This window comes from Orbicella franksi, chromosome 4, assembly GCF_964199315.1.
Source record: "Orbicella franksi chromosome 4, jaOrbFran1.1, whole genome shotgun sequence".
NCBI lineage: Eukaryota > Metazoa > Cnidaria > Anthozoa > Scleractinia > Merulinidae > Orbicella > Orbicella franksi.
Genome location: NC_138148.1, coordinates 16,194,801 through 16,210,834, shown reverse-complemented (window position 1 = coordinate 16,210,834; position 16,034 = coordinate 16,194,801). Strand labels below are relative to the sequence as shown.

Below are 16,034 nucleotides of genomic sequence, written 5' to 3'. Positions count from 1 at the left end.
TGGTGATATAAAGGAAGGAATATATTTCCCAGCTCCTCTCCCGACCATCCTTTAAAAAATAGACTCGTACTACAAACAAGAGTCGTCCTGCTTCTGTCGCACCATAAAAAAATATTTTAAAGCTGGAGGTTCATGTTTCTCTTGTAAACTGACGCAAACGTGTACAAGCGAACGTTTTGAAAAGAGTTCAACAGATTAAATGGTTTGTGCTTGAGAATGGACAAGAGATCTTTCGCTGATGTCGTGTCTGGAAGTGGCAAGATGAGTAATAAAGATGCGTGCAAGTAATAAAGCCCAGGAGTTTCGAATTTCTTAGTTGGAAGTACCCCAAATCAGGACTGACCTCAATTCATCTAGTTATTGTAGGCTCGTTTCTTCTGGATTTCTTCTCTCAGCGACTGACGTCCATTACAGCCTGGACTGTTTTGACTGGAGTCTGCATCGTTTACGAATTCATTAGCATAATCGATTACCGAAAGGTATTCTCAAAGTTCTTTGGGTGTGTGAGTGATACATGTAGGTGGTGTCTTGAAAACAGCGTATTGAAAATTTGAAGAGATTGTGTCTTTAACCCACAAAACAAAACACAGCTACTACTCAGAAGCATCTGGTGCCTTGATTTAAAACAAACCACTTGTAACAGTAAACCAAAAAAACAGAAAAACCGTCTAAAAACAGTCCAACAGTCCAATGGGTCAAGAGTCTACCAGTCTGGTCCATAAATTATCCTTAGCCAGGTCAAAGCTTTGAGATTATACAAGTTTTCCCGGATCAGTCAACTGAACTGACATTACAGAGTGTGTGTGGGCAAGTCAATAATGTTTCTGTTTCATATCAAATATATCTTTAAAATACTCGACGCCTTTAATGGATGCCTCCACGCGATCAGTCAAAGGATGCAGACGTTGGTGCATGTCCACTAAACAATAGAACTGAAGGTCAACAAAGAATATCACATGACGGAACATGTGTGACGAACAAACTATCTCTTCTCTAGTTGGAATAAAATTACTGTCTCACATAGGAGAAAAGAAATACCAATCGCTTAGTTTCTTATCATTAGAAGATGAATAAGGGGCATTCCACAGAGGAAAACCTTTATTCCGAGCCGGAATCAAAAAAAAAAAAAGAAAGAAAAAAGTGCCAGACGCCGCAAAGTGTTCTCTCCTGCCCCTGGTTATCATTCATCAATGGGGCCTTATTAGGTAGGGGTTTTCAGGATACTGGATATTTGGGTAAAAAATTGACAGGAATCACGAAATTTAGGGGAAACATTAATGGGGGAGAGCATGTTTAGATCAGATAAAACGGGACATTAATTGAGTAGGAAATCGTTAAGCTGCAATTAACAGGATACAAGATAATTAGGCCAAAAATTAATAGGACAACAAATAAAATGGGGATAGAATTCCAATAAAAATCCTCTTACTTGTTTTGTTGTTCAGCATTATACTTGTGTCTTTCGCTGTTGCGAAAGGCAACAGACTGACAAGCAGTGCGCAGGAAGTAATGGTAAGCGGCGTTATATTGAAACTCCTATATTTCTAATTGCCGTTCCACTTTTGCATCATACAAGGAGATGTTAAGATGATTACTGAAGAACCATTTACAGTACGGTTCATGTTGACTTGTTCCTGAAAGAGAAGACCTATTTGACAAGGCCAAAATATGATTTAGGGACAATCGTGGTATTCACCCGGTCCTAGTAAGTTCTGCACTTCCAGTCCCTGCTAAAGAAATTAAACCTAAAGGTTGCGAGGCCCTGAAAGTGACGAAAAAGTCCACTCGTTTCAATGAAAAACAAAAAAAAATACTTTCAAGAAAAATTTTCTTAGGTCAGGAGACGGCCATAAAGTCGAAGCTGTTAGTCTATCACAAAAGATGAGGTACGCAAAAGATGAGGACAGAATTAGGCGGTTCACCTCAGATGAGTTCCTGACTTCTCGCCACGTTCAATCCTTCTTCTCCAGAATGGCCGTAAAGCTCAGAAACAGACAGGAGGACGTCCTCGAAGATGACACAACAGCCCGCTGAGAATCAAGCTGCAGATATTCTTTACAAGTGTCAGTTAACTCATCCAATTGCTTATGACTCGTTCAACTTGTGTGCCTTAGACGTATCTAAGCCATCTATAATGGTTTTAAAAAGCTAAGCGTCAACATGCTTCGCTTGATATGCGAGTATTTTGATCTAGATGTTTGCAACATCCCACGATCGCGTAAAGCGCCCTACATAGAGTTGAAGACTAGTCTTGTGCAGACATGCAGCTGTGCTCCATCACAGAACTGGACGACGTTGGCGGCTGAGGGGTGTCCCAGGATCATAAAGAACGGTGTCTACTAAATACAAACGTGTTTTCCGCCAGATTAGGAAAACTTGGAAAAAGTAGATCTTAGCTAGGGTATTGGAATCCACAAAGAGAAGTGGAGGTAGCCATTAATTTTTCCGAGATAGTTAGCCTTCAATCTCGAAGAAAACTGCTGACGTTAACATTTTTCAGAAAAAAAGGAAAAGATATTTCTTCACAGATTTTCCTAGAGTTCGCCTTTACATGCACAAATCTAAACACATTAATAACAACATAAACAACTCTTGGTATTTTTTTAAATAGCAAAATCGTCGCAACAGCGCTTTTAGCGTCCCTGGACAGCTCTCTTCTGGTTTGGCCAAAATACAGTCTACATAGCTTTTCCTCACAGCCAAAACTATTCACGTGTTGAATAGGCTTGCCACTTCCATTTCATAACATAAAATGTAGCGGTAATCACACGTTTTCAAAAGTTAAATGAGTTGTTTCACCCTTTCGAAAACTTTGTCGGTTGCCTGTTACATTTTTTTCTGTTACCTCTCTAGGAAGACAAACATTAACGTCTCTCGCACATGTTTAGCGCGCGCATACGCCATCTGCAGTTGGATATGATTTCTTTGACGGGTACGTTAACAGCTAGTTTTTCAGCTGAGAGCCCTTAACAGTTAGTGCTTAGCGATATGCTGCTTTCCTGGTAATCCTGGTTTTAGTACAGGTTCGTAATTTTACTGCGATATTTGTTTCGGCACGCTTGGTAACGTAGTTGATTATTTAAAACCAAGCGCGCGCCTGGCGTTTAAATCATGCCTTACATACATGCACAGACCGTGTGCCACAAAAAAAGGAGGCACCTTCCTTAACTGCCCTTCAGTAATTTTCTGAGCATTTCCTTTTCTGATGCAAAAGTGAAACGGCTTAGAAAATATAAAGAGTTTCAATAAAACGCCGCTTTCCATTACTTCCTGCGCGTTCTTTGTCAGTCTGTTGCCGCCTTTCGAAAAATTTGATGGCATTTCGGACAGCGAAAGACACAGTGTCCCGTTTTATCTGATCTGAACATTCTCTCCCCCATTAATTTTTCCCCTAAATTTCGTGTTTCCTGTCAATTTTTTACCCAAATATCCAGTATCCTGAAAACCCGTAATAAGGCCGCATTGATGAACTGGTACACCTGATCAAGAGCCTGATACTGTATATCGTTTTTTTTTTTTTCTCTCTCTCTTTTTAATACAATGCACGCCACCCCCACTCCACCCCACCTCGCCCCCCCCCCCCGCCCCTCACCCTACAAAACATAACCTACAAAGTGACTTAAATTTCCAAGCATAAGTTCATGTTCAAATCATTCCAGGAAAGCCAGTTACTTGTTTAGCCGCTGAAATGCGTAAAATAGCTTTGAAGCCGATTATTACATTTTCACTTCCTACCCACCTTACTCCTACCCATTGGAATGTGCACTTCTTATGTGTAACGCAATCTGTGGAATAATGGCGAGTGCACAACAGATTGAAACAGAACTGAGCTTAAACGAGTTCTTGATGAGAATCCTCGACTAAAAGGAAGATTTTAAAGGCTGCCAACAGACTTTTGGGTCAGTTAGGATCTCAGCAAATAGTTAAACTTCTTGTAAACGGCGGCTTATGAGACGAAAGACAAATAATATTGATAGATGTTATGACGCGGGCTTCGGAGAGTTGAAATCTGCTTTACCGTTGCGATGTCTCAGAGTGATTTCGTACACTAATCATTGAAAATGCGATTGAAAGCTACTGATAATATAATATGAGGTATCGTGGAACACACAGTTGTCGACATGTCGCGACGTAAGTTAAAAATGTGCCTTAAAATAGCCGATGAAAGCCCTCTCAGAGGGGCAAAACCAAGATGGTCGCCCCAACGCTAAAATACCGATCGAATTGAAATAAAAGTTATATTTTTGTGAATCCCTTATCTAGAACATTCATCTGAGAAAGTTTAAGGATTTGATTTTTTCTCGTCCAAATGACCATAGTCGATAATTACAGGGGGTGGCTTTTAAATGCTGGAAACTGTTTTGAGCCACCTTAAATAGTGTAAAATAACTCATGATACGAAACGAAGGATTAACTAACTGTATGACATTGCTTGCTCTAGCTCTCATAGGCTCAATTGCCAGCCGCTGTTCGGGAAAGGAGCCCGCGCTCCTCCCTCGAAGGCATGAGGAGGGACGTAGACCAGACACGAGAGAGCGGCGGAAAGCGAGCCTATAGCTCTCACAACGCGGAAAAAGTTAGAGCGTATTAGAATTGATCAACATACTATACAGAATGACACACAGGTCATCCATGAAAAGCCATATAGCGCCTTGCTTGCTGCAATCGTAGACACATTTAGCCCTTCATTTATTATCATTTTTTAAATATTATTTCAATGAATTTTATATCTTCTTGATTGTGAGCAGTCAGACGACGGTGATGACTTGAGAAGTTGACGGCCGATCTATCAACTTTTAATAAAATTAATTTGGAATGATAAGCAAGGCAATACAGCTACCAGTTCCTATTAGACAGATGTTCAGCCCTTAGGCATGATCGAGAAATACATTTTGTTGCTTTCAATCTCTTAGTCGTCTACGTGTACTATGTTAACAATGACAATTACTGGCGGTTTGCGCATTGTTAAAGTCAGACGGGGAGTATTAAATTCAGTGATTTGCATCTTTTCACGGGATCCTTACCCCCTGGTCTGAAGATTGACTCTTGATCTGCCCAGTATATTTAACTTACGCGAAAACATTCATTTTAATTTAGTTTTTGGGATTAAATTGAACCATCTGCTTAGAACCTTTAGAAGTTATTTATTGAGAAGCCACAAAAAAAGTATTATCTCCTTAATTTACAAACCTTATGCAATTACATTGGAAAGGATCCCTATTGTTGCTGCATCCGCGTTCGAAACAGTTCTTCATCATTTGACTGACCCATCGTGAATTTCTAACAATTAAACCATTATTATAGGGGGGAAACACCCGAAGTAGTCCGAAGTGGAAATTGTAGCGGAATTATTGTAGCGGAAACACCCGAGGTAGCAAGGAATCGCAGACGAGAATGCTTCCAGTGTACTTAGGATCTGCAACTTAAAAATATTTTTTTTGTATTAAAAATCTTACTGGGTACGTTTATCATTCTTTAGACTCTAAATGATAAAGGTGAACAGAATTATTACACTCAACATACAGTTGAAAGCTCCGCTTGCAGCCTTGTGCAGACAACTTGTCCACACATGTAAGTTATGTGGCTCCAAACAAGAGGGAATACGGCCGAACAATGTAGCAGAAAGTAACGTGATATTAGGTTTGCAATTAACAAAACTTCATTTTGAGAGAACGGCTGTTTTTGTTGTTGTTGTGAGAGTCCCGTAGCCAGTGAATGCATGAGGGACATGGGAAGGGTTACTCCACAATAGTACACAGTAGATGGGATCGTTCCATTGATATTAAGGCCAATTAACATTACGCATTTGCAAAGAAAGGCCGTTTTACAAAAATTTCGTCTTCAATGGTATTCGGGCTCTGACGCACCGATGTTTCGCTGCGGTAGCATGCTTTTTAGTCTTGTTATAGAACTACAAACTCTTTAACTTATTTCCATCAATCTGCATCTGTCCATTGTTAGTTGTTCGTCTCTCTGTAGAAATGTCGTAGCTTCATTTGTACTATTTGTTTTAATTACCTATTCGTGTGTCATGCTTCTAGCATCATGGCACACAAAGCTTACTAATCAGGGGACACACACCAGATGGAATTGGAATTTGAAGTATTGCGGTCCTCGGTATTAGGGGGTTTTGGGTACGGAAGTTTTTGGCAAAAAAAATAAACAGTTTACAAACAAGAGACGATGATCATCCTCTCCTAATACAAGATATTGGTTAAATTAATGAGACACAGGAAATCTAACAAAACATCATTAACGCGGGATATGGGACACCAACCAGGGCCTCTTTAGTGTGTCCGGGCGCTCTCCCTGTTTATTTATATATATGGTCTTTCTCCAGGATGTTTACTCCTACCGTTGTTTAATTCCTTAGTCAGACATTTGTGACTTTTAACCGAACTCCCGACTTCTTTGTAAGCCAAGCAATTTTGACCACCTGATTATTGTCTCATTACAGACTAAACAGCTTTGAAACCAAACGGGTTGAGAAACCCACAAACCGTAAATACTGGTATAGACTAGTACGAGTAGTTCCACTTTCGCTCAGTCCGTCGTGCGTGACGCGAAAGACAACTGCGAGAAAAAAAAAAATGGCCGCGCGAAATCCTGGAGGCGAGAAGCGCGGTAAAGATTTCGCGCGGCCAATTTTTCCCTGCGGTTTATTTACGGTCTCGTTCGACGGACTCCTCAGAAGAGGAACTACTCGTAGTCTATAACGGGTGATGTTTGATTCATTGTGGATCCTCTATTTGATTAGCCGTCGTAAACCTAACAAATGGACCTTTTTTATTTCGAGGAGTTTCGTCTTAATGTCTTCCAGCCGTGACCACTCTTGCTTTCTTTCGGTTTGTTACTTCTTTCCGATGTTTTTCAACGATCCAATTTATTTTGAGTGACAAAAGATTACTCCTTACTTAATTTCCGGTAAGTCCTGAAATTCAGCGACAATAATCCCAACATTCCCTAAGTGAACTAAAGCAGCTTTGAATATAAATTCTCCTTCTGGGTAGCGCTTCTGACAGGTTTATTGGCGCTGGTAAATCCTTTATGAGCTCTTATTATACGAGAGATAGATGATTAAACCTTCAATATTTGACCGCCTCTTACCACATTACAGACCTAATTAAAACAGCTTTTAGCTTTTGTTTTGTTTTGTTTTTCAATTCCTGCAGTACCCTTCGAAGGCAGCACATACGCACTTCAGTAGCACGATCATTTCACTCTTCAGTAACGATATGTGACCATCGGAAAGCTCTTACTTCCTTTAATTTAGTTACTGCACATAAGTTAACTGATGCCAGATTAAAATGGCTTTAAAGCCGCACGTTACAAGCCCACACAACCTCTACAGTTCCTTTTTTCCTTTTTTTCCTCACGATGTTTATTAAACAGTTCAGAATTCCACTTTAGACTGAATTGAACGGCCTTAAAGCCGTTTATTTATACCCTTCCGTGCTATACGCCTAAAGGCGGCTTTCGATCGTGATGCTAAGTCCTTTATCAACCGCTAATCTGGTCACTGAAACGTCAGTGGCATATTTCTTAAAATTTCTGTAGTACTATGTCTTTGTCACGATAAACCTTTTTTAAGTTCACGAGTGGCCATTGATATATCGACTAACCTCTGATTTATACCTTTCTTCTTCCGAGAAGTACATTGCTTTACATCACTAGCCCTTTATGTTTCTATTTAACACTTACTATGCTTTATTTGGCCTTAAAATATCAGATCTTACACCTTCCATTCTGATACAAGATATGCATTATACATCTACCTTTAATTCCAATTTTTCATATCTGCATGCACATTCACTGGAAAAGTTGAAAATTTCCATGGACATGTCAATTTCAATTTACAGAATGTAAATCGTGATTTACATTCTTTGCAAATTACAATTTACATGTTGGGGTTTTGTAAAATAAAATTGCAGGAAATTAAAAGTTTTTAGTACAGCATCTAAATGTTCTGAAAGTAGTTATTTACGTTGTCTTTGTCGACAATGATTATTTGAAGAACATGTGAAAACCTGTAAAGTATTGTACGCAATTTTACAGTATCTCCCGTTGTAAAAAACATGTAAGTTGCTTTACTTAACCATGTGAGAAACGTGTAAATAATTCAACCGAATGCTGTAAAAAGTCTGGAAATGTTATGTTTGTAACTCTGTAAAAACCATGTAAATGAAAAAAGGGGGCCTGTAAGAAACATGTAAAAACAATGTAAATGAGAAAAGGGGGCCTGTAAGAAACACGTAAAAACCATATAAATGAAAAAAGGGAGCCTGTAAGAAATATGTCAAAACCATGTTAATGAAAACAGAGGCTTGTAAGAAACACGTAAAAACCATGTAAATGAAAAAGAAGGAGCCTGTAATAAATATGTCAAAACCATGTTAATGAAAACAGAGGCTTGCAAGAAACAAGTAAAAACCATGTAAATGAAAAAAGGGAGCCTGTAAGAAATATGTAAAAACCATGTAAATGGAAAACCTAGAAGTTGTACGGGTGAGGTAGGCGGGGTGGGGGGGGGGGTGGGGAGGGCTGTTAAACAGCTGTTAAAAACATGTAAATTAAGGAGGGGGCCCTTGCAATGGATGTGAAAACAATCTAAATAAGATAATGGGGGCTTTTCGGAAAACTGTAAAGACCATGTTAATGTAAAATGGAGACTCTTAAAAAACATCTAAATTTAAGAGAAGGCCTGCTTGAAGACTACAAAAACCATGTAATGAAAAAGTGAGGTTATTTAAGAGAACTCTCGTGTAACGGTTCAACCAACGAAGACTGTTCAAACATGTAAATTTCAAGTCATTGACGAAATGGGACTTTCACAGCAAGAAATCGAAAATTTATTCCACTTAACGTAAAGTTGCCGGTAAAGTTTGTGAGGGCTTTACTTTAGACCCCAGTTATATGGTGTGGAGTACCCAAGACAGCTCTCTCTCTCTCCTTTACATTTCCCAAAAATTTATCATGGCGTGTTTCGCTGCCTTTGAGCGAAACAAACTTCACCAGTTTTTAAAGATTGTTTCCTTTTCACCTAAGCGCTCGATTTACGCTTTTTTGAGTTTTTCTTTAGTCTTTGCCTCGTTTTTTCGCTGATTTTAGGTTTTGTTGGCTGTTCCTACATTCCAAAAGGAACGTTCCTCAAGTATCGACTGTTCTTCGTTTTTGTGTTCCTATTGACTATAAGAGGACCAGATTTTTTGCATGGTAGGAACAAAAGTTCACTCTAGTGTAAAAGAGGAACATTTCGTTCCGAGTTCCCAACTGTAAATGGAACATATTGTTCTCAAACTGATAAATTAAGACTGTTATGTTCCGAGTTCCTTTCTGTGCATGGAACACATTGTTCCGAAATTGATAAACTAGGACTGTTTTGTTCCGAGGTCCCGTCTGTAAATGGAACACATTATTCCCAAATTAGTCATTTAGGACTGTTTTGTTCCGAGTTGCTATCTGTTGATGGAACACATTATTCTTAAGTTGGTCATTTAGGACTGTTTTGTTCCGAGTTCCTATCTGTAAATGGAACACATTGTTCCCAAATTGGTAAATTAGGACTGTTTTGTTCCGAATTCTCATCTGCCAATGGAACATACCGTTCCCAAATTGATATTTTTGTTCCGAATTCCCATCTGTGAATGGAACAGTTCGTTCCCAAATTGGCCACTTATTACGAAATATAGGACTGTTTTGTTCCGAGCTCCTATCTGTAAATGGAACATATTGTTCCCAAATTGATAATTTAGGACCTTTTCTTCCGAGTTCCTCTCTGTGAATGGAACATATTGTTCCCAAATTGGTCATTTGGGACCAGATTTCGGACCATTTCTCTGCGCATTCCTATTTTGTTCCCAAATGGAGGTGTACTTTGTAAGGCAAACAATAGGGCGCGCTCAGACCTGCTTGGGCAAGTTTGGTTGCATGTCACTGTCATGAATTTTGCACAATAGTAATGAGGGCGGGCAAGTAAGGGCATGACTTGGCAAATACAAACATATATGCAGTTCCTTTGCTTGTCATCGGCTCCTTGGTTATGGGTCAGATTTAAAGGAGATCGTGTTAGCCAAATGCTCTTCAAAAGGCAAAATGAGCAAGAGGTGCAAGGTCAATTGATCGGATATCGATGGAGCATCACCCAGACCAAAACGACTTCACTTGGAAAAGGATGAAACCGACAGCTTGTATCACTGCCCAATACAAGAGTGTGACCATGGTGGATTTCAAAGTCAAAGAGGGTGCAGAAAACATGTTAATACCAAGCACAGTTGGTTCCTTTATTTCGATGAAAAGCCCAATTCGAAAGAAATCACAGATTCGCTAAAGGTAGCAAGAAATGTTCCAATGGTGAACACAATTCAAGATCAAACAAGTGAGACTACAAAACATGCCGGAAAGTTACTTCCCCCATTTTCATTGTCGTGTGACATTGGCGAAGTATTCACGAGATGATTGACTGGAAGTGGTGGCGGTTGCAAGAAAGATCGCGCAGCTCAACAAATAGTGACAAGATGCTTTAAGTTTCTTAGATTTTGTTGTGAAGACGAGGAAGAGTTGACTTTTAGCGTGGTGGACTTTAGTTTGTGTTCTCCAAATTTATTGTTCAAGTTTATCGACTACTTACAAGACGAATGCAAGCTTGGACATGGTGGACGTTTAGGCTACACAGATGCCATTTCTGAAATGATCGACTTCAGAAAGCTTCATGGCGCATCAGAGGCAGTCTTTCGAAAGTTCTCTGCAACAGAGCTGTACCTCAAAAGAGGGCGAAAGACGGTTGCTAAGATGATGAGATTGCAGTGAACACAAGATTTAGACATCGAAACACTAGAAGCGAGAGGCCATTGGGCAACAATGGAGGAGTTGTTGGAGGTGGTGAAATTCCATCTGCCGCGCTACGAGAATACCGTGAAGATTTGCAAATCGAGTCCAACTCAAGTTAACCCTTCAGACTTGTCATTTGCCACGAAATTCGTTGCCATGTATCTGTTCATCAAAGTGAAGGGGTCGCGTCCCATGACTTATCAATATTTGACGGTGGACATGATTGCTACAGCTAAGGAAAAGGGTGGATTCATTGATCAGAAAACGTTCAAGACTGCTGGAAAGTATGGATTTGATTCTTTGATTCTGACCGATGCAAACATGCAAGTTCTCAATGGCTACATCTCGAACGTCAGACCTTTGCTAAAACCCCAGTGCGATTTCGTTCTCGTCAACAGAAATGGAGGCCAACATGGTAAATTGGGGGAGATCATGAGCAAACTGGTGTTTGATGCAATTGGAAGGTACATCCATCCCACGCGTTATCGCCAAATTGTTGAAACGCAGAGCCTCAATGAGCTCACTAGCGAGGAGCAGAGGATTTTGTCGGAAGACCAAAAACACAGCTCTGCTGTTGCCAAAGTTCACTATCAAAAGCAACGATCCCGTGAAGTTGCTTTGAAGGGTCACGAGTGCCTACAAAAACTTCAAGGTGCCAAGGGTTCAGAGGTGGACGAGGACGTCCACGCAAGACTCGGAGATTCAACTTCCGACGCCGAGCCTTCAGTTGGAAGAGTGCAAAATATCAACTCCTCCCCCAATAAGGACGCCCTGCCTAAAAGAATCTTGCGCTCTCAGAGGAACATTCGTCGTGTTTTGAAATTCACAAAAGAAGAGGACGATTTTCTAAAGGAAGGGATAACTAAGCACGGGTTTGGACAGTGGACTGCTATTTTGAGAGATGACGATTTCCAATTTCAAGACGGAAGAACAGCGGACTCTCTAAAGAAAAGGGCTGGAATGAAAATGCCACTCGGTTAGCAATTCAACTAGCAAAAAACAACAAATGCACACCAACTAAAATGCAGAGGAAACTGGACCATTTAATTATCGCAATTCAACAAACAGCTAGCCTGTTAACACATCTACGGAACGCGTTTTATAAATGATCAAACTGTAATAAACTCTAATTTCTTGGACACAAAAGTCTATTCTTGTAACGAGTTATCGTAGGTACATGTAGCGTTCTGAGTGCCTAATTCTATCCTATCTATTATCAATTCTAATTCTATCCTAATTATCAAACTACTGAAAAAGACCACCCTACGGCCTATCCTACGAGGAAAAAAAAAAACCGCATTTACTTTTGACTAGTAAAGTATCGAGTTAGAACGTTCTGGGATTTTTTGACTGCTCGTTGACTGCTGGACTGCCTCTTTCGCTTCTTTTTGTTAGAAGTACTAGCTCGAAGTAGTTCAGCAGAGACTGCACAGTCGTCGAAGCTTGAATCAGGCACAGACGCACCACTTGTGCTCGGAAGAGGGGTGATGAAAATACTCTGTACCTCGTCAGTCTCATCCACTCCATTACACTGCTGCCTGATGAAAATACTCCGCTCCTCATCCGTCTCATGTACATGTTGCTGTACTCCCTCGGTTTCTGAACTGAGGACAGGCAACACAGGGAGCCTTTCAGCAACGCTTGTGACTAGGTGGTGCTGCTCTTTTCTCAGCAGTCCAAGAGCGGTGCACACCTTGATTCGTTCTTGGACAGCCTCGGCAGTGTTGAAAGTGCCCAAGGACTCGTGATGCATTTTTAACTTGTCGCACAGGACCTTCATCCAATCTTTGACGTTCAAGCGAACCGTGGGATCGCTACTGCGTTGATATTCGTCGCAGCAGTTCTTTAGCTCGACCTCAGTGGCTCTTATCCAGGTGCCTTCGAACGCTCGACGGGCTTTCTCGCGTCTTTCTTGCTCTTGGTGCGCTTCTTGTTCGTCCCACTGCTCCTGCAGTTGTCTTTGAATTTGACTTGGCATCGCTGCGTCGGGGTCTTCTGGCAACAGTTCGGCAATCTCGCTGCTGACACCCCTCTCTCTCAGGAAAGATCTTCTTGCTTCATGTAGTTCATGTTTCCGCCGACTCTCTTCTTTCTTCTCTCGGATGCGCGTGTGCAAGATGCTGGCAATTTGTCTATGTCTCAGGGAGCCTGTGGAAGATAGCCCAAGTGCTCTCCTCAAGTTACGAATGCGCTGGTCGTCATCCGAGTCGACTTTATCGTCACTGGCAGCATCAGCTGTTGTGGCTGGCTCGCCCGTCTCTTCAAGAGCGTCAGTCCAGACGTCTGCGAGGGGCAGCGTTCGTAAAGCGTCCTTCTCCTCGTCTTTAAGAACGCCGTCACCGATTTGCTCTTCTTCCAAGCTGCTGTCGGAGTTTTCTTCTTGGTCTGTCGTCGGACGCGCTTTCGTCGAGGCCCACACAACACAATCCATGGAGTGCTTTCTGAGCCACTCTGCAGCTTTCTTCCTTGGGTTAGGCAGACTCTTGAAGACATAGTTCCTTAGCCTACGGTCCATTGCTGGTTGATCTTCTGGTCCGAATTCAAGTTTCTGTTGCGCTGTTAAAAGCATCGGGCAACGGTTAATGAATGACTTAGCTGTTTGATACTTGATGTCACAGGCCGTGTAACCTCCCTGCGTTAGGATTTTCCAGTCATCTATATCTAGTGTGGAAGGATTCGCTTCGTCCACGAAGATTACTTCATTGAAGTGATTGATCATGGCCTTATTGAAGACGCGCTGTTTAGTGATAGTCGCTATGTTGCCACGATGTACCAGGCCTAGAATTGGTTGAAATAAACTCGTCTTTCCACTATTAGCAGCGCCAATTAGGCAAGGAACTTTGTCTTTGTGTCTCTTTTGATTGTGATTCAAGAGCCTCTAGAAATCTTCGCAAAACTCTTCAATTTCAGCTTCTGTGAGGCTGTTTTCCAAAATTTCTTTGAAATACTTCGGTTCTGGCTCTCTTGTTGGATCGTACGGGGAAAACGCTCGCGGTGTAACATGACCAATGTCCTTGTCCGCGATCACATTCTCCAGGAAGCGACGCTCCTTGATTGACCAGCACTTGCCATCGTTAACCTCAATCAAATTATAATCTACGCAAAGTGGTCGAATGACCACGCAGTGCGGGTTGGCTAGGATATCGATGACTTTCTTCATGTCCTTTAGAAGTCGCGCCTTGAAGGATTCGTTAGCCGCCAAACTATTAACGAACGCCTCCACCTCGCACTTGTAGGAATAGGTGTACTTTGCCTTGTCGCATTTCTTGTACACTTTTCCGCCGTACAAAGCGTAGCCCAGCCTCTTCATGGCGATACCGATGTCATTGACAAGCACTGTGAGTTTATCGGACAATCTTGCCTGTTCGTAGACGATTTCATTCTCTCTTGGAACAGCCGGGCCGTCTAATTGGAAGCCGAACTGGTCGATGACTAGTGTTACATCTTGAAGTTTCCTCAAAGCCCACGAAAGACTGGAATAAAACGAGGGATCGACGAGACAAATTCGGACTACGTTTTCCGTACCGCATTCGTCGAGATCCACTGAATCAGCGTCCCCCACGAAACTTTCAAATTCATCCCGAAAGCAATACTGGTAAGACGAATTCACCAAATCCTCCATAAACGGGTTCTTGTGGTCTTTAAGGACTTTAAACAGCTCTTTCATCGCTCCGGTTTCTTTACCCTCGTGACAGGGGACCTAAGATTGAGAAATACTTAAGAGGTTGATTCCGGTTCTTTCATAATAACCAGCATTCGCCTGGTCAACAAGTGATCAGTGATTTTCAGTACCGAGGAAATTCATCGTTAGTGTACTTTGAAATTCCAGGCTAAATAAAAGTCGTTGAATCTAACCGTTGGAATTATCTAGGGCACTTATACGTTTGATGTAAAGCCTGACTTTCGCTATTTTTTATTTATTATTATTATTTTTTTTTTTTCATGCCTTGTAATAAGCCGGTAAAAGAGTTGTTACACTTTATCACTGATTAGTGTTACTTATGTCAATTTTACGATTGGAATAAAGTTGTTACCTGAGTTGCGAAGACATCCACGCTGCACCCAAGGAGGGCACGGTGGATAACAAGAGGACTACACGGCGCAACATTTGGCGTGGTCAGAGCGATCCAGTAACTCACACATGGGCACAACTTCTGATTTATGATTGTGGAGTGACTTGCAACCCATTCTTGGCTTGTTGAATTTCCCAATTGACTCGAATCTGGAAATTCGTCGGCATCATCGCTCCCCTCTTCCTCGACATGTGCTTTTTTCCTGCTTTGTTCTTTCTTTAGACTTTGCGTGCTAATGGCGCTGAAAAAGAATGCGACATTCTTTATGCCTGCAAAACAGACGAAACAAGATATTATTCACTGAATCTGCATTAATTTATTCCGCCAAAACAACGACAGAAAAGCTCGACATTTCAAACAACACACATATAAACAAACCTTGCAGAGCTTTATCACAGGCATCTCTAGTTCGACACACGCCATTCCACGCATTTTCAAAACCTTCCTCCTGAACTTTGCAAGCACATTTTGCACTGATAATACTACATTTTCCCAGAACTACCGGGCTCAAGTAGCACAACGCAGCGCTTTTTATCGTCCTGCTGTTTAGTTGACGGCATGGATAACGAGCCGTCTGCATCTTGAACGACGATGTAAGCCTTGAAACGTGTTTCGCTTTTATAGAGAGAAGACTTGTGAATTTCCCGGGGATAATTATACCACACAAATGCAATCAACAGAAGACGTAATTATTTGTTTTAAACGGCCAATTGTGACACGCTATCAGTTCGCAGATGCTTTCCAGTGAGTTTTCTAGACGACTTTTCTCGCCACGTAATTTTCATGTCGATGCCATTTTTTGTCGCACTGGTCAGCAATCAACAGTTATTTTACACCAAACAATAAACTCGATTAACAAGCCACAGTGACGGTAAATTCGTGTGAGAGGAATTTAGGAAATGATGTCTACTCATGGTCCCAGTAGGGGCTATCAACAACATCAACCAGAACTAATGAGGCAAGCGAAAAGAGTTGAGAAAATATTGTCTACAGCGGCGTGTTTTCACCGTGTATCACACAATTATTACGACTCATGTTAAAAACACGAACAAGAATAAATAAACTGAGACAGTTCTCATCTTGATGTTGGGGAAGGTAGGAAAGTGACGTATCAGTGTCACTGGCTTTTGAAGA

The 16,034-nt window shown here is 41.3% G+C and overlaps 2 protein-coding genes across 2 annotated transcripts in view; both read left to right on the top strand.

Annotated features, from left to right (window-relative positions):
• Positions 1 to 16,034, top strand: part of LOC145484742 (uncharacterized) — a 179,923-nt gene that overhangs the window by 25,362 nt on the left and 138,527 nt on the right. The window lies entirely within an intron of this gene.
• LOC145484789 (uncharacterized) lies at positions 10,469 to 12,051 on the top strand. Its single transcript, XM_081463425.1, has one exon. It carries the CDS (start codon positions 10,858 to 10,860, stop codon positions 11,806 to 11,808), a length of 951 nt encoding a protein of 316 aa, XP_081319551.1. The 5' UTR covers positions 10,469 to 10,857; the 3' UTR covers positions 11,809 to 12,051.